The sequence below is a fragment of the Chiloscyllium plagiosum genome, chromosome 3 (genome assembly GCF_004010195.1).
Source record: "Chiloscyllium plagiosum isolate BGI_BamShark_2017 chromosome 3, ASM401019v2, whole genome shotgun sequence".
In the NCBI taxonomy this organism is placed as follows: Eukaryota; Metazoa; Chordata; class Chondrichthyes; order Orectolobiformes; family Hemiscylliidae; genus Chiloscyllium; species Chiloscyllium plagiosum.
Window position 1 is genome coordinate 52890505 of NC_057712.1, and position 18848 is coordinate 52909352.

General features: G+C 42.8%; 1 protein-coding gene across 20 annotated transcripts in view; it reads left to right on the plus strand.

The window, feature by feature from the left end:
• LOC122543331 (regulating synaptic membrane exocytosis protein 1-like) overlaps positions 1–18848 on the plus strand; it is an 845124-nt gene that overhangs the window by 782026 nt on the left and 44250 nt on the right. For 19 of the 20 annotated variants that reach the window (XM_043682010.1, XM_043682017.1, XM_043681864.1 and 16 more), the window contains one exon: positions 5579–5717. In XM_043682010.1, coding sequence (XP_043537945.1) covers positions 5579–5717 — 139 coding nt within the window. The remainder of the gene's footprint in view (positions 1–5578; positions 5718–18848) is intronic. The other variant, XM_043681937.1, reaches the window with a different exon arrangement.

Below are 18848 nucleotides of genomic sequence, written 5' to 3' on the forward strand. Positions count from 1 at the left end.
GTAGGACTCTATAACTCTATGTATTCCTTTATTTATTTAAGAGTGGTAACTGTTATGAAATCATGGAAAGTAGCTTCAATAACAAGTGAACTAATGAATTGTTTAATTGGTGTAAACGGCTCTTTTGGTTTGATAATTGTCATTTGATACCATAACATGCTTAGATATAAGATGTGCCTTTCAGTCTAAGAGAATGTTTGTCCCAACATAAGCATAGATGCAGGAAATACCACCAGATGTTTGAGCTCAATTGCTGAGTTTTGGAGCTTGAGGCCTCAGTCACTGCAATATATCGAGGACATTCCAGGGGCTGGTCACCCCACACCTCCATATGGGAAAGGACTGAGAAAGTAGAACAAAGAACAAAAACAGTGCAGCACAGGAACAGGCCCATTTGGCCCATCAAGACTGTGCTGACAGACGATATCTTTATAAACTAAAAACATTTAGCCTCTATACGGTCCATAACCCTCTATTCCCTGCCTACTCATTTATCTGTCAAGATGCTTCTTAACAAGTTGCTCCTGTATCCTGCTCCACCATCTTCTCTGGTAGCATATTCCAGGCACTTAACCCCCGCTGTGTAAAAAAAACAAACTTGCTTCTCACACTTTCTTTAAACTCACCCTCATTTACCTTAAACCTATGTACATTAGTAATTTTCATTTGTATGCTGGGAAACAGGGTCCAACTATCCATTCTATTCATGCCTATCATAATTTTGTAATCTGTCGGATTCCCTTTCATCCTTCAATATTCAAGTAAAAATAAACCAAGTTTGTCAATCTTTCTGCTTAGCTAATACTGGGCACCATCCTGGTAAACTGTTTCTATACCCTCTCCAAAGCCTTCACATCCTTTTCATAGTGTGGTGACCAGAATTGTACACAATATTCCAAATGTGTTCAAACTAAACTTCTATACAGCTGCAACGTGATTTGCCAATTTGTATACTCTCTGCCACAACTGATGAAAGCAAGCATAACAAGTGACTATCTGTGTGGAGTTTGCACATTCTCGTTGTGTCTGCACAGGTTTCCTCCAGATGCTATGGTTTCATCCCACTGTCCAAAGATGTACAATTTAAATTGCCCATTGTGTCCAGAGATGTGTAGGCTAAGTGAATTAGCCATGAGAAATGCTTGGTTACAGGATAGGCTAGGGGGTTGGCTCTGGATGGGATGCTCTTCAGAGCGTCATTGTGAACATGATAGGCTGAATGGCCTACTTCCACTTTGGGGATTTTATGATTCTACAATATGCCTTCTTGACTACCTTCTCCACAGCTGTCCCTCAGACAAGGAGAAGAGGAAGGTGTGCATGATGCTGGAAATCCTAAGCCCTTGACACTCAATAAACAGGTCACACTGGGGGAGGTCATTTCCCCTCAAAGGGATGCAGCACGACAAGAGGTCTAATTGTACATGGGGGAGAAAGAAAGAGTAGAAATGCAGTATCAGTATGACAAGAAACAGGAATAGACCAGTCAGCTCCTTCAGCTTGCTCCACTGATTCCTCCAATTTCCCACCTAACCCCAACTTCACCTCTTTTCTTACCAAGAATATACCCACCTCTGCCTTAAAAAAGTCAAGTACTCTGTTTCTACCACCTTTTTCAGGAAGGTCTAATCTTCTGTGAGAAAGTATTATCCCTCATCTCTGTACCAATTGGGTGATCCCTAATGTTTAAATAGTAATCTCTCCCTATCCACTCCGTCAATTTGCAATCTATTTTGGAAATGTGTTTCGGTCAGTTTATCAGAAACATGAAGAAGGGTTACAAACAGGACCCGTACTGCAGTAACCATGAGTTTACTCCCTGTGCTCACTCACATGTGAGAATGGAACAGGAAGAAGGGGGCACGTTTGGCTGGAGAAATGAAAGAGGAGGGGCTCCAGATTCTTGGGGTACTGGCACTAGATTTTGGGGAGGGGTCATGTTCAAGATGACAGGTTGTTTAAAAGTTTGACGAGAGGAAAGGTAAAGCAGGTGGGACATTGACTCATTATGTTTTGAAGAATGAAGATGATTCATAGAAGCATAGAAAATAAAAGCTATTCAACCCTTCATGCCTGCTCAACTATTTAATGATCACGGCTGATCATCCAACACAGTACCCTATTCCTGCTTTCTCCGCATACTCTGATCTCTTACCCCTAAAACTTATATCTAACTCTTTCTTGCAAACATTCAATGTTTTGGTCCCAACCATTTTTGTCGAAGAGAATTCCACAGGCTCAGTAATTTCTGGATGAAGATATTTTTCCTCATCTCAGTCCTGAATGGCCTATCCCATATCCTTAGACTGGGGCCCCTGGTTCTTTACTCCCCTTCTGGACTCAGAAACATCCTTCCTGCATTCTGTTGAAACACATAAAATTCAGACGGGATTTGATAAAATGGGTGCTAAGATGAAGAGAATATTCTTCTTGAGGCATGAGGGATCCCTTCAGCCTCTGGAAAATTTCCAAAAGAACTGCCCTACCTGTTTTTGCAATGACCTATTGAACTACATGTCAATTAGACAGTGGGTATGACATGGCCTTACCATGGATTCAGTTTCCTAGGGCTGGAAATTTCCCCTGGGTATGACTGCTGACTAGTCAGATACTAACAGCTCTTGTACTCAGCAGAGCCACTGGCAGAGCTGTAGCATGGCATACTCCCCCACCCCAATGCTTAGTCCCTACGTCTCAAAGGTAACTGTGTCTGAGATGGTTACAAAAGTTACAGGGAGTTGGTTCTCCCTCTCCTTGATTCTGCCGATTTTTCCCTATTGTAATGGAGTCTGGATGTAGCGGACAGATTTCAAGATGAGGGGATCTTCCAGTGTAGGGGAAAATGATGAGGAGATGAATAGTCTTGTTAGTCTGTGGAACAGCAGTGCAGGCTAGATCATTGACTATATTGTAGGCAAAGTTTGACAAATGTTTTGACTGAAAATAGAGTTGAGCATTATGGAACATTAAGTGATGTTCGGGCCTCCGTGAGATCATCCATGATCATATTGAAACACTAGAGCAAGATGGGTAGTCTGAATGGCTTCCTACTCCCACTTGTAATGGGATTCTGAACAGAGCAATGTTCTAACTTGGAAGTTCATTGGTGTTGTCAGGGTTGGACGTGGTTTAAGCAAACTGGGTTAGGCTGGAGGAGCTGCGAAACAGAAAGGTATCAATCTCAAAGGTATAGATCTCAAAAAAGCAAGGGAGAAGTTTGAAGAACTAGCAAAAGATTGCAGAAGGGAAAAAGTAAAAATGGCAGACATTTGTTCACAATGAGGTGTTATTTAATGCCACTCTCATGACAGATTTCAGAGAGGAGCATTTTATCAAGTGCAAAGATGGCGGCTGGGAACCTTGGCCTAATTGAGTTTATGATGGGATGGTCCAAGGATAGCCTTTCCACCCTATCACAAATGGGTACACTCAAGTGGGCTATTAATGTCCAATGAAAGGAATCATCTCACTGTCATTGGACTTCATCCTGCAGTATGAAGCTGGCCAGTGGCAGGAAACAGAGGTGGGCTTTTTTTGAAATGGTCTTGCAGTGTTAATTAAGAGTTAGTTTTAGGACTTGTCCATGCATATGATGACTCTGGAGTCAGATGCAGGAGTCAGCATAATGGCTTTGTAGATTACATTTTGTAAAGTAGTTACAGGCTTCACATAGTGAAATGATGATGAAATGGGTGGAGGGAATTCAATGAGGTGAAGTTAGAGCTGATAATTTTTGGGAACATAAATATGGAGAGACAGGAGACTATTAAGCATATGATTTTGGTCTGCATCTCAATGAACAGAGATATTTTGATGCCAGCATACACAAAACCTGAAAGGTTGTAGGACAGCTTGATAAGTTGGTTAATTAAACCACACATTAAGTTTATAAATAGAGCAGTCTCAGACCATTGTGGATCATTCTGGATCCCACATTTCAGGAAGGATAAAAAGCCCTTGGAAAGGGAGTTTTACCAGGAATAGGGGAATCACTCTTGAGTAGAGATTGGCAGAGATTTGACTGTTCTCGGAACAGAAAAGGTAGAAATGTCACTTAATACAAGTCGTCAAGATGATGCAAAGTTAGAGGTGATAGAATGGATAAATAAAGATTGATTTTTTTTAGATTACATTACAGTGTGGAAACAGGCCCTTCGGCCCAACAAGTCCACACCGACCCGCCGAAGCGCAACCCACCCATTTACCCCTTACCTAACACTACAGGCAATTTAGCATGGCCAATTCACCTAACCTGCACATCTTTGGACTGTGGGAGGAAACCGGAGCACCCGGAGGAAACCCACGTAGACACGGGGAGAACGTGCAAACTCCACACAGTCGCCTGAGGGGGGAATTGAACCCGGGTCTCTGGCGCTGTGAGGCAGCAGTGCTAACCACTGTGCCACCGTGCCGATGTGAGAAGAAAACCTTTTCACGCAGCAAGTAGAGTATGGAATGTGCTACCTGAAAATGTGATGGAAGCAGGTTCAATTGAGGCATTCAAGAGGACATTTGATGTTTTGTTTTAATAGTAATAGCATACAGAGATGTTTGGAAAAAGCAGGAGATTTATTCTAGATAACTGAGCCTGTGTAATGGTCTCCTCCCAATTTTGTGATTGTCTCAATTGACCCTAAAGTAAGTATGTTCCTTTTTAAGTAAGGCAATCAAAATTGCAACCATAGTAATATGTGTAGCAGGTTGCTGTTTATGATTAGATTCCGTACAGTGTGGAAACAGGCCCTTCGGCTCAACCAGTCCACACCGACCCTCCGAAGAGTAACCTACCCAGACCCATTTCCCCTCTGACTAATGCACCTAACACTATGGGTAATTTAGCATGGCCAATTCACCTGACCTGCACAGATTTGGACTATGGGAGGAAACCCACGCAGATACAGGGAGAATGTGCAAACTCCACACAGACAGTCGCCAGAGGCTGGAATCGAACCTGGGACCCTGGTGCTGTGAGGCAGCAGTGCTGACCACTGAGCCACCATGCCGCCCCAAATTATCTATGAATTCAAAGAACTCCAGTACCAGCAGAATGCCTCAGTTTTGGTCTTGTATTATAGTCAGTTTTATGGACAAGGTTTGAAAACTTCAGCATGAATACTTTGAGCCATAAGTCACCTTTGTTGAAAAGGTTCCAATCTTTTGTATTTTTGTTCTCTGCATCTGTACTGAATACACAGAGGTTACTCAAGTTAATGAGTGGAAAATCCAGTCACAAGTTTCAGTTGGAAGTAAGGAATGTGACCTTTAGTGTCTTGGCATTAGCACTTGGCCAAAATACCAGCCGAATGTGAACATCTCTCAACATTACTACAGCACCTGAAAATATTAATATTGTAATGACAACAATGCAGTTGAAGAGAGTGGAAAATGCAAGATGACTGTGTTTTCGCTGGGTCTTAGGTTGTTTGGCTAAACCAATACTCCAATATTGTAACTTTAAAATAATAAATAATAAGTTGACTTATCAAAGACTTTTCAAGTCCTTATTTCAATTTCTGTGTTGTTGTGAGTGAGTCTGAAACTGAAATATTGATAACTTTAAAGCTGTGCTTTTCCACAGAAGCTGGAGGGAGGAAATCCAAAAATACTATCCAGAGAAGCACAGAGACAGGCATGGCAGTGGAAATGCGGCGTATGACACGACAAGCCAGCCGGGAATCTACTGACGGCAGCATGAATAGCTACAGTTCAGAGGGAAAGTAAGTATTCTCCTGTGCTGGCTGCTGTGGATATATCCAATGATAGGCAAGCTTCAATGTGTCAGATTCTGAGTTAAAGACTATGATTGTCACCAAAATTTGCAGTCTCCAGTTATTCAAGGGCAAAGATTTAGCAAAAGGCGGAGAATAAACCTGGGAACCACAGGTTAGTCAGTCCAATGTCAGAGCAAACCTTTAACGACAATAACCTGGGTCAAACTTCATTGATACTTGGAAAACTTTAAGATGACAAAATGGATGTCTGTGTAGATTTGATAATAAAAAATAAGTTGACTAATTTGGTCCAGTTCTTGTTGGTGTTTGGTAAAGAAGCAATGATGATGTGCCAGCGAGTTTGGAAATAGGAAAATAGGACATAAATGTGTGACTCAAGAGTTGATGCAAGAACAAAGGTTTTAGATTACTCGATCACTGGGACCATTTTCATGCCAGGTGGGACATATACAAATGGTACGGTCTGCACCTGAACCACACTGGGTAGGTTTGCTCATGCTTTTGGGAGGAATTTGAACTAGTCTGGTGAGGGAAGGAACACAGAATATTGGTAAAATAGAGACATATCAAGTTATAACAAAGAAAGGAAGTCAGAGTGCGTTCTGCTATCTTGCGTGTCAAGAGAATAAGGTAAGGCTAGATGGTCTTTACTTCATGCCAGGAGTATAACAGGTAAGACTGATGACTTAAAGGTGTGAATTGACACATGGAAGTGTGATGTTGTTGCTATCACAAAAATATGGTTGATGGAAATGTTAGTCTCGCAAATTAACAGTCCAGGCTATAGGATTTTTAGGCAACACAGAAGGTGTAAGAAGGGTAGTGATGTAGCACTCTTAATTAAGGAGTTAATTACTGGAATATGGAGCTATGGTAATTTGGATAAGTTCTTAAATGAGGCTTTGTGGGTAGAACTTAGCAATGATTAGGAGGAAGCCATTTCACTGGGAGTGTATTATATGCCTCTAAAGAGTCAGTGGGAAATAGAGAAGCAAGTATGTAGGCAGTTCCCAGAGGTGTGGCAGAGTAATAAGTGGGTAATTAAATTATGGGATTTCAACTTTCCTAACACAAACTGCAATAGTCATAGTGTTAAGGATTTAGAGGAGATGGATTTTGTGAAATGTATCCAGGGGAGTTTTTTGTATCAATATGCAAAAGGTCCAACAAGAGATGGTGCAGTATTGAACCTCGAGTATTGTAGTGATAGTACAGGCCCAACATATACCCATTGGGGGGAAACGTAGCAGCTATAAGTTCAAACAACTCTGAATGTCTAGGAAATTCAGGATTGGATGAGGAAGAAGAGAGAGGCTTTTAGCAAGTCTAAAGAAAGCAATTCAGTTGCCATCCTAGAGGAATATAGAAAGTGCAAGTGCAAACTTAAGAAAGCAATTAGATAAACAAAATTGGTGCATGAAAAAAGACTTGCAAACAGGATAAGGAGACTCCCATTTACAAAATACATTAAAAGGAGGAAGTTAACAAGCGAAAGAGTAGGATCCATTATGGACCACAGCAGCAACCTGTGTGTGAATTTGCAGGAGAGTACAATGGTACTAAATTAATATGTCTCTTTGGTCTTCACTCTGGTAAAGTAGAGTATTGGTATGGAATTCAGGAAAAGCGACTGATAAGAGCTTGCATTGTTTTACATGGGAAATTAGATGTACTGCTGGGCTTACATGTACAAACCCCTAGCCCAGATGAATTGTATCCCAGACACTATGAGAGGCGAGGTAGGAAATCACAAATTTTTAATTCCTCTTTGGCCACAGGGGAAGCGCTAGAGGATTGGAGGGTATTTTATGTGGTACTGCGTTTCAAAAAAATGGAGTAGAGGTGCTATTGGAAGCTTTTGGAAAAAGTTCTGAAGGAGAAAATTAATATCCAGTTGAAAAGGCATGGGTTAATTAAGGATTGTCAGCATGGCCTTGTCAGAAGAAGATCATGCCTAACAAATTTGTTCAAATTTTTGAAAATGTGATTAAATATGGGGACAAAGGAAGTTCAGTTGATGTAGTTTATCTGGGTTTTTAACAAAACTTTTGACAATGTCTTGCATGGCAGACATATTGAGAAGGTTAAGGTACACATGGAATTGAGGGAAATATGGCAACAGCTAAAACTAGCTTAATAATTGGACACAAAGAGCTGTGGTAGAAGGTTTTCTAGTGACTGGAGGCCAATGGGGAACCAGTTCTGAGGAAGGGTTCTGAAAACACTAACTTTGATTTCATGTCACAGATATTACCGGACCTGAGAGCTTTTCCAGCAACTTCTGCTTTTATTTCTGATTTACAGCATCCGCAGTTCTTTGAATGTTTGTTTCCAAATTGTACGGACGACCTCTCCCAATTGACTCTGATTTGTATATTCCATCAGTTTCTGTTTGGTTCTCATTTCCACTGGTTATTTCATCATAAATTATTTTTATTTCCTGAGAATTTAACAGAATAATGCATTGGAAGACAAGATGAACTTGGAGGGAAATAGGAAAACTAAAGGTACTATATCTCAATATGTGAAACATTTGATATGTTAATAATATAGAAGAATGAATTAGATTAGATTCCCTACAGTATGGAAACAGCTCTTCGGCCCAACAAGTCCACACCGACCCTCCGAAGAGTAACCCACCCAGACCCATTCCCCTACCCTATACTTAACCCCGACGAATGCACCTAACATTGTTGTCAGTTTAGCACAGCTAATTCACCTGACCTGCACATTGTGGGAGGAAACCAGAGCACCCAAAGGAAACCCACACAGACACAAGGAGAATGTACAAACTCCACACAGACAGTCGCCTGAGGCGGGAATCAAAACCGAGTCCCTGGCACTGTGCTAACCACTGAGCCACCGTGCTGCCCCGAATTAGTTTGTTCTAATAAATTTTGCATAAATATAAGAGAGACAAAGGATCTCACATTAGAAATCTCTTGGATGGAGCTAAGAAAAGCAAGGGCCAGAAAATATTTTTAGGAGTAGACTCTCAAACTATAGTTGTCATGTGGAATGGAATATAATTCAGGAGATTAGGGGTGCATGTGATACAGTAATCATGGAGTGGGGTGCCAGTGTTGGACTGGGGTGGACAAAGTTAAAAACCACACAACACCAGGTTATTGTCCAACAGGTTTATTTGAAAGTACAAGCTTTCAGAGTGCTACTCCTTCATCAGGTAGCTAGTGGGGCAGGATCATAGGATACAGAATTTATAGTAAAAGATCAAAGTATCATATAACTGCAATGTGGTGAACAAACCTAGATTGCTGTTAAGTGTTTAATCAGTTAGAGTGAGGATGCAGGTTTCAATTGATTAACATGTGAATCCCAGAACTCCTTTCAAGTCACAGTCCCAAGATAACTCAAGGTTTTATCAGTGTAAAAAATAGTGACAACTCAGCTGAGACAATGCATTAAAGGTGTGAGGTTAGAATCTGTCCGTATCCCAACCTTGAGGTAGGCTGGTTCTATTTACAGACTGAATTTTATAAACAGTTACATTGACTGACTGCTTAAAGATTATGTGCTTTTTGAACAAAATAGAATGTATCTGCAAATACAAATATGTAAATATAAATTCATCCCACAAGCCGATATGTCTGCGTGTGTGTGTGTGTTGTTAGAGAGCGAGAGGGAGAGCAAGTATGTATTTGTGAGAGAGAGAGAGAGAGAGAATGTGTGTGTGTTTGTGCATGAGTGAGTGTGATGTCTTCTTCCAATGAGCTTGGCAGTGTCTTCTCTTTTGGTGGCTATTCTCGAGTTACCACCTTGAGTGGGGTTTTGCGGCAATTCTTATTCTTCTGAGTCTTCATGCATTTTTGGGAGGTTCTTGAGGATCTGCCAATGGATTGATCAGGTTCAATTAACCTGTTCAATTGGACTTAACCAGGTGTTGGCACATTGATGGCAGGGTGGCCTTTAGGTGTCCATTATGGTAGGTGTTAGGTACATGTAGCTTCCTCCAGCTAAGGGTGCTAGATGCCTCCATGTTTAATGAATAACTCAATGCTCCTGATTGTTCCAAGGGCAACAGTCTATTGTCCTATTCAAGTCCAACTTCAGGTATGTATTGGAGCATCTGCAGCTGTCAAATTTGTTTGCAAACTGTCTGTGGGCAACTGCAGCCTGTCTGGATTCTGCAGCATGTGGATTAGCACAGTGTCAAGGCTGGGTTCTATTTCCCAGCATGCTTTAATAATTATCCATCTTCTGTAATTCCATGATGAGTTTATTATTGTTATCATAAGTTCATTATTTTGGGTGGCCCATCCAGGCACAGCCCCTCCTCTTCATCCTGAATGCGGAGCGTGATAGATCACATAATAAACGACCAATATCTTTTCGGTAGGTATACGACCATTCAGGCTCAAGTAAAACACAGATCATACTTAAACATCTGAACTGTTACAGATGGCATGAGAAAGCTACATTTAACTAATCTCAGAAACTAACATAAATAAGGTATAGCAGAAATGGGCAAATACAAAACAAATTAATATTGAAAATACAATGGCCACATGTGTTACAAAGTCACAAAAAAGTCATTAATAATACAAAAAAAACAGTATTCATGTACGAGGTTGGTCAGGATTCACTACTCTGATCTAATGAGGAAAATAAAATGGCAAAGCTAAACAACATTATAAAATCAAAGAAAAAATTCACAACAAAATTCATAATGGGAATCTTGAAATTGAATGTACATTATACAGCCAGAAAATATTTTGCCCATTAGAGAAATTGCCAAATAAACTGCAGTTCTGGAGAATGTCTTAACTGCACAAGGTAGGCCAAATCAAAACAATCCACCTGTGGTCAGCAGAAATTCACACCATAAGAAAAAAATCAAAGGAGTGAATTCATTAGATCAGGAAAAATTTAATTAGGTCAGAGTTAAAGTTTTTAGTGTTGAAAAGTATGGCACTGGGAAAGCACAGCGGGTCAGGCAGCATCTGAGGAGCATGAGAATTGACTTTTCAGGCATAGACCCTTCACCAGGAATGTGAGTGGTGAGGGGAAGAGAGATAAATAGGAGACTGGGTAAGGTAGCCTGGGAGGTGATAGGTAAATGCAGATGGAGGGGTGATAGTGATAGATTGGAAGGGAGGGTGGAGCGGATAGGTGAGTAGGACAGTTTAAGAGGGTGGTGTCGAGTTGGAAGGTTGGATCTGGGATAAGGTAGGGGGAGGGGAGATAAGGAAACTGATGAAGTTGACATTGATGCCATGTGGTTGAAGAGTCACAAGTTGGAAGATGAGGTGTTCTTCCTCCAGGGTGGCTTGGATTTGGCAGTGAAAGAGGCCCAGGATTTGCATATCCTTGGCAGAGTGTGAGGGGAAAAACAAGGACTGCAGATGCTGGAAACCAGATTCTAGATTACAGTGGTGCTGGAAAAGTGCAGCAGTTCAGGTAGCATCTGAGAAGCAGGAAAATCAACATTTCAGGCAAAAGCTCTTCATCAGGATTCCTGATGAATGGCTTTTGCCCGAAACATCGATTTTCCTGCTCCTCGATGCTGCCTGAGCTGCTGTGCTTTTCCAGCACCACTCTAATCTAGAGTGGGAGGGGAAGTTAAAGTAGTTGGTCACAGGGCAGTTGGGTTGTTCGGTGTGTGTGTGTGTCCCAGACATGTTCCCTGAATCGTTCCACAAGTTGGCCTATCTGCTCCATCCTCCCCTCCAACCTATTATTATCATCCCTGACCTGCATCTACCTATTGCCTTCCCAGCTACCTTCCCCCCAAACCCAACCCTCCTATTTAACTCTCTCTCCCCTCCCCCCTGCAGATTCCTGATGAAAGGCTTATGCCCGAAACATCAATTCTTCTGCTGCTCAGATGCTGCCTAACCTGCCTGTGCTTTTCCAGCGCAACACTTTTCAACTCTGATCTCCAGCTACTGCAATCTTCACTTTCTTGAAGAATTTAGTTGCAACAAGTAGTGACAAGACTAAAGAGAACAGATAAGCATGACTATCTAATAGAGAAAAAGCCCCAGGGCACTCGGCAGGAGCTGACTACAGAGCATCTACTTGTGGTCTAAAAGCATTTAATCGAACAAACAATTCTCAAGCAATTGCCTTAATGGGTCAGTTTCAGGTAGTCTAGGCACAGAGTGCAAAGCAGGGGGTAACCACAGAGTGTCTACACATGATCTAAACCTCTTAATTGAACAAATAATTCTCAAGCACTTGTCTTAATGGGTCAGTTTAAGTATGTTACAGATAAAAACAAACAAACCGTGCAAACCATGGCAAGAGGCAATGAATTGACAACTGCATCCTGGTTAGTTTGATGTCTTGTGGGTGTTGTTCCCGATGATGACGATGATCCTGATGAAATAGCTCTTGCTTGTGGACCACGGTAACATAAATATCCTGGGGAGAGATCAAGGTTGTTTCTGCTGTTATTCTTGTTTAATAGCTGAACAGGTTTGACACAATACAATATATATGCCCTAACCTTCCCTCACTTTTAACAAAAGAAATGGTAATGCGAATCCCAGGTGAAATGTTAGGCTCCAGCCTTGGTTTCTAGTGGTAGGGGGTTAGGGTTGTTTAAATGACCTGACCATGATGTGCTTAGGCAAAAACAAGACTCTGAGATAAGGTGGTCATGAAGACCAATGTTTCAAAGACATGTGAATTTGCAATGGACTGCAAGAAATCAATCATTTAAATATAAGTGAAAATGAAGCTGGCCTGACTAATCAAGAGACCAGTTTACATGTATGTAATAGAAATGAAGATGAAAGCTAAAGAAACGTGAAGAATCTAATTTGGAGATTATATCCAATGAGCAGAGAATTGAAAAATTGTCAATTGGTTTAAATCCTATCAGCTTGCACAGGAATAAAACTGGAAGGAGTGTGAGATACATATGAGTTTTGATCATCAGAAATAGTTGCATCTTGCCTTGGGTGGCTGTCAAGGAGCTGTTTCATCACTTGGATCACTGAATCAGTGCATTTGTTAAATAGGCACCAAACAGAGAATCTGAATAATCTGTCTCTGGGTCATCTGTATTAAATCCTCCCATTTCTCCGATTAGTGTGCTATTAGTCCCCCTAATGGAGAAGGGTAGAATTGTCATCTGGGAGTTTTGAGAACGCCTGCTTCATCCATAATTCACTCGGTTCCCATGTTTATGCTCTGTCATGACGCCTATTGGATATATCTGGAATTACCATCTGGGAATCTGAGCTAGTCTGCTTAGTCTGTCATTCTCTCATTTCCCTGTTGGTTTCCTTTCTCTCCCCCTATTGGAGACATCAGGAATTGCTGTCTGGCAGTCTGCGTGAGTTTGCGTAGTCTGTAATTCTCTCGGTTTCCCTGTTTGTTTCTTTTCACTGCATCTTAGGGGAGACTGGATGCCTACTTGCAGAGCACTTCAGAGAACATTTCCGGGACATCCGCACCAATCAACCCCACCGCCCCATGGCTGAATATTTCAAATCCCCATCCCACTCTGCCAAGGTCTTGTAGGTCCCGGGGCCGCCTCCATCGCTACTCCCTTACCACCCGATGCCTGGAGGAAAAATGCCTCATCTTCCGCCTCAGGACCCTTCAACCCCATGCTTTCAATGTGAAGTTCACCAGTTTCCTCATTTCTCCTCCCCCCACCTTACTTCAGTTCCAACCTTCCAGCTCAGCTCTGTCCTTATGACCTGTCCCATCTGTCAATCTTCATTCCCATCTATCTGCTCCACCTTCCTCTCCATCCTATCATCTTCACCCCACCTCCATCCACCTATTACACTCTCAGCAGCCTTCCCCCCCAGCCCCACCCCCTCCCATTTTTCTCTCCACCCCCGAGGTTCCCAGCCTCTTCCCTGATGAAGGGCTTTTGCCCAAAATGTCAATTTTCCTGATCCTTGGATGCTTTCTGACCTACTGTGCTTTTCCAGCACCACTCTAATCTTGACTGTGATCTCCAGCATCAGCAGTACTCATTTGGAATTGTTGTCTGGCAGTCTGAGTGAGTCTGCTCAGTTGGAATTGTTGTCTGGCAGTCTGAGTGAGTCTGCTCAGTCTGCACTAGCCTTTTTGCATTGTCTCATGTCCATGGTGTGGGGATGCCATTGGGTGCCCAAGTTACAGTGAGTTGGGAATGCTCGGTTTGTATGTCTGTTGGGGGTTCTTGGGAATCTGTGAAATATCCATGTTGTCATTGAGTAGTGAGTGATTCCAATCTGTCAGACAGTGTTGTATTGGGTCACTTAAAATGGTCAGGAGTCCCTTGGACATGGAAGCTGCTGCTGGTGACTGTGATGGAAATGTAACGTTTTGTTGGGGGCAGCTCTGAGGATGTGTCATGGGGTGTTTTTGGTCTTGTTACTTGTACTAATGTCAAATCATCTGCCATACATATACTAAGGTGGTGAGAGTGGCTGTGTTGTGTACCATAGGCTGGTTTGCGTAATACCAGCTGGTTTTACCTATGGCTAGTAGAATATTATGTCCCGAGGAGCTAGTTTTATCCATCACAGTGAGTGGATCCAAATATTTAAGGGCAAGGAAGGAACTTGGGTTATGCACCTGTAGCATTACTTGCTGTCCTTTGGGGTACTCAACAACATTAACTTTGCTATCGAAATAAGTCTTGCTTACTTTCTTTTTTGTCCCTAGCTTGACGGCTGCTGCCAGCTAACTGGCTTTGATATTCTGGGTGAGTTGCTGCATGGCTTTTTCATGGGTGAGGGCAGTGAGGACAAGTTCTGTTAGGTGGAAGCCGAACAAGTAGTTGGCCTCTTTCATGGGTCAACCTATCATTAGGGTATGGGGGGTATATTCTGTAGAGCAGGAGATGGTGTTGCAGATCTACATGGACAAACAGAAGTACTGTGTCCCAGGTCTTGTTATTCTATTGCATTGTTTTCCTAATCATTCCTTTCAGTGTGTGGTTCATTCTCTGTGCGATTCCATTGGGGGTGGTATGCAATGTAGAATTTCTGTTTGATACCAAGCATTGTCATCATATTTTGCATTACTCGGCTGGTAAAATGATCTAATTCGATACTGTGGGATAAACCCCATCTCATGAACATCTGTTGCATGAGGATTTGTGCTGTTCCTCTAGCTGTGTTCCCAAACGGGAAATGCTTTGACACATTTTGTAAAAGTGCCTACAATGACAAGGATGTCGGTGTATCTGTTTTTACATGGTGGCAGGGGAGCTGATAGTCAATTTGGAGTTTTGCCCGAGGCCTTTCCACTGGATGCGTGTGCCATAGATCTCCCTTCTAGGCCTACCTATCTGGATTGTTCTTAGTGCACACCAGACAGTTCTCTATGTAGTGCGCTATATCTTTGTATATTTTGGGCCACCAATGTAGTTCTTTCAAGCCTTCTGGAGCAGCCTGTATTCCCTAGTGCCCATAACTATCATGAAATTGATAAATAATGCAGGTCCTGTCCTGAGTCGGGACTACATAGACTCCTGTCTTTAAGACTAGTACGGCCCATACTTCCACCTAGCATATCCTGTATTTTGTGGTGGCTTCTAACTTTAATTCTACCATATTCCCTTCCACTGGTGGCCTGCAGCACTTACCATAATGAGAGAGCTGATGGTTGTGGTTTCCCATCAGCAGAAATAAAACTTCTAGCCATATTCTGTTTTAATGAGTCATGGTGGTACTACGCTTACCTAAGGTCTTCTACATGCGTCTGACTTATATTAACTGCATTGGCCTGCTCACTTTTGGGTGGCTGCCAGAATTTTCGTACGTGAGCAACCTTTTTGACTGTTGTGGTTCTGTTTGCCGAGCTGGGAATTTGTGTTGCAGACGTTTCATCCCTGTCTAGGTGACATCCTCAGTGCTTGGGAGCCTCCTGTGAAGGGCTTCTGTGTTGTTTCCTCTGGCACTTATAGTGGCTTGTCTCTGCCACTTCCGGGGGTTGTCAGTTCTAGCTGTCCGCTGCAGCGGCCGGTATATTGGGTCCAGGTCGCTGTGTTTGTTGATAGAATCTGTGGATGAGTGCCATGCCTCTAGGAACTCCCTGGCTGCTCTCTGTTTGGCTTGTCCTGTAATAGTAGTGTTGTCCCAGTCGAACTCATGTTGCTTGTCATCTGCATGTGTGGCTACTAAGGATAGCTGGTCGTGTCGTTTTGTGGTAAGTTGGTGTTCATGGATACGGATCATTAGCTGTCTTCCTGTTTGTGCTATGTAGTGTTTTGTGCAGTCTTTGCATGGGATTTTGTACACTATGTTGGTTTTTCTCTTGCTGGGTATCGGGTCCTTTGTTCTGGTGAGTGGCTGTTGGTTTGTGTGCTGTTATGAGTCCTAGTTGACATAGTAGTCTGGCTGTCAGTTCAGAAATGTTCTTAATTTATGGTAACGTGGCTAGTCCTTTGGGTTGTGGCATGTCCTCATTCCGTTGTCTTTCCCTTAGGCATCTGTTGATGAAATTGCGGGGGTATCAGTTTTGGCGAATACATTGTAGAGGTGTTCTTGGTTACAAAAGGTGGATGACACCTTTGATTACAAAGGTGTCATCCACATATCTGACCCAGAGTTTAGGTTGAATTTGCGGTAGGATTGTTTGTTCTAATCTTTGCATTACAGCTTCTGCTATGAGTCCAGAGATGGGTGAGCCCATTGGTGTGCCATTGATTTGACACCTTTCTAATCATTAAAAACACAGAAATAGAAAACACACACCGGATCATCAACACCACACTCACAGGAATCAGATTCACTAGAGAGGAAGAAAAGGACAACCAACTCCCATTCCTTGACGTGATGGTACAGAGAACACCAAACAGAGAATTCACCACAAAGGTATACAGGAAAGCCATACACACAGACCAAGTCCTGAACTACAAAAGCAACCACCCCAGTACACACAAAAGAAGTGGCATCAAGACACTGTTCAAAAGGGCCACAACACACTGCAGCAAACCAGAACTGCAAAAAGAGGAAGAAGAACACCTCTACAATGTATTTGCCAAAAACGGATACCCCCGCAATTTCATCAACAGATGCCTAAGGGAAAGACAATGGAATGAGGACATGCCACAACCCAAAGGACTAGCCACGTTACCATACCTCAAGAACATTTTTGAACTGACAGCCAGACTACTACGGCCACTAGGACTCATAACAGCACACAAACCAACAGCCATTCTCAGACAACAACTCACCAGGACAAAGGACCCGATACCCAGCAAGAGCAAAACCAACGTAGTGTACAAAATCCCATGGAAGGACTGCACAAAACACTACATAGGACAAACAGGAAGACAGTTAACAATCTGTATCCATGAACACCAACTAGTCACGAAACGACGCGACCAGCTCTCATTAGTAGTCACACATGCAGATGACACGCAACATGAGTTCGACTGGGACAACACTACTATTATAAGACAAGCCAAACAGAGAACAGCCAGGGAATTCCTAGAGGCATGGCACTCATCCACAGATTCTATCAACAAACACATCGACCTGGACCCAATATACTGGCCACTACAGCGGACAGCTGGAACTGACAACCGGAAGCGGCAGAGACAAGCCACTATAAATGCCAGAGAAAACAACACAGAAGCGCTTCACAGGAGGCTCCCATGCACTGAGGATGTCACCTAGACAGAGGACAAAATGTCTGCAACACAAATATCCAGCTCGGCGAACAGAACCACAACAACGAGCACCCGAGCTACAAATCTTCTCACAAACTTTGAACGTTTTGGACTAATTCATCTGCTTTGCTGTTACCTTCTGGGGATGTTTTGTGGTGGCTTCTATCTTTAATTCTACAATATTCCCTTCCACTGGTGGCCTGCAGTACTTAGCATAATAAGGGAGCTGATGGTTTGTGGTTTCCCATCAGCAGAAATAAAACCTCTAGCTTCCCAGAGTGGTAAGAATTCAGTCAGCTTGTTACACACATACATGCTGTCTGAATATATATCTGTGGGCGAAGGGAACAGATCAGGGTGGCTAACTATATAAGCCACAGCTGCTAGTTCCACAACCTGGGCACTTAGATGGCAGGATAGTTTTAAGGCTAATTTAACCTGTGACTGTCCTTGAGTGTTGGTCATGTATATCCTACAGCCAGCAATCCAACTGCCATCCTCAACTGTGGAGTATCCATCTACATAAATTTTGATGGCTGTGTCTACTTAATTATTCTCTTGTCTCATCCCTAATCTTTTTTCCTGCTGTTTAAGTATAAAAGGACTCATGGTGTGTTCATCATAGAATCCCTACAGTGTTGAAACAGGCCATTTTGGCTCAACAAGTCCACACCAGTCCTCCAGAGAGTATCCCACCCAGACCCATTCCAATCCCCCTATTACTCTACATTTTGCCTGACTAATGCACCTAGCCTGCACATCCCTAAACACCATGGTCAAGTTAGCATGGCCTATCCACATAACCTGCACAGCTTTGGACTGTATAAGGAAACTGGAGCACCCGGAGGAAACCCATGCAGACATAGGGAGAATGTGCAAATTCCACACAGCTGCCCAATGCTAGAATCAAACCTGAGTCCCTAGCACTGTGAAGCAGCACTACTAACCACTGAGTCACCGTGACACCGTTTAGTGTCTATGATTTGGCAGTCATGTGGGTCTCCTCCATAACGTAGACTATCAGCTATGAAGGTGGGCACCTTGGCACGTCTGGCCATGATGTTCCGATTTTGAAGTAGTAGCATCCATTGTGCAGCATGAATCTGGCTCACTGAGCCATCTTTGATTCAGCCGTCCAGCAGCAGCTGGATTTGGGTGTGCTCAGTTAGTATCATTAGTGGGTTTAAATCAATGATGTCGTGGAAGTACTAGACTGACTAAAAGACTGCAAGGAGGTGTCATTCACACATGGAAAATCCTTGCTCCACAGGCTGTAGGACCCTGGAGGCGTAGGCCATTGGGCCCTGCCTACCTTCCACCTCTTGCAGTAGAACAGCAGCTATTGTCTGGTCTGTGGCAGCAACTTTGAGGGCTTATGGTAAGTCAGGGTTGGGAACTAGCAAGGTTGATGCTGTTGCGAGGATGTGTTTTAACTCAGTTACTGCCTCTGTGTGTTGAGATGTCCAATTCCAGGCAGCGTTCTTTTCCAGCAACTCTGAGATTTGGGCTGCTTTGGTGGTGAACCC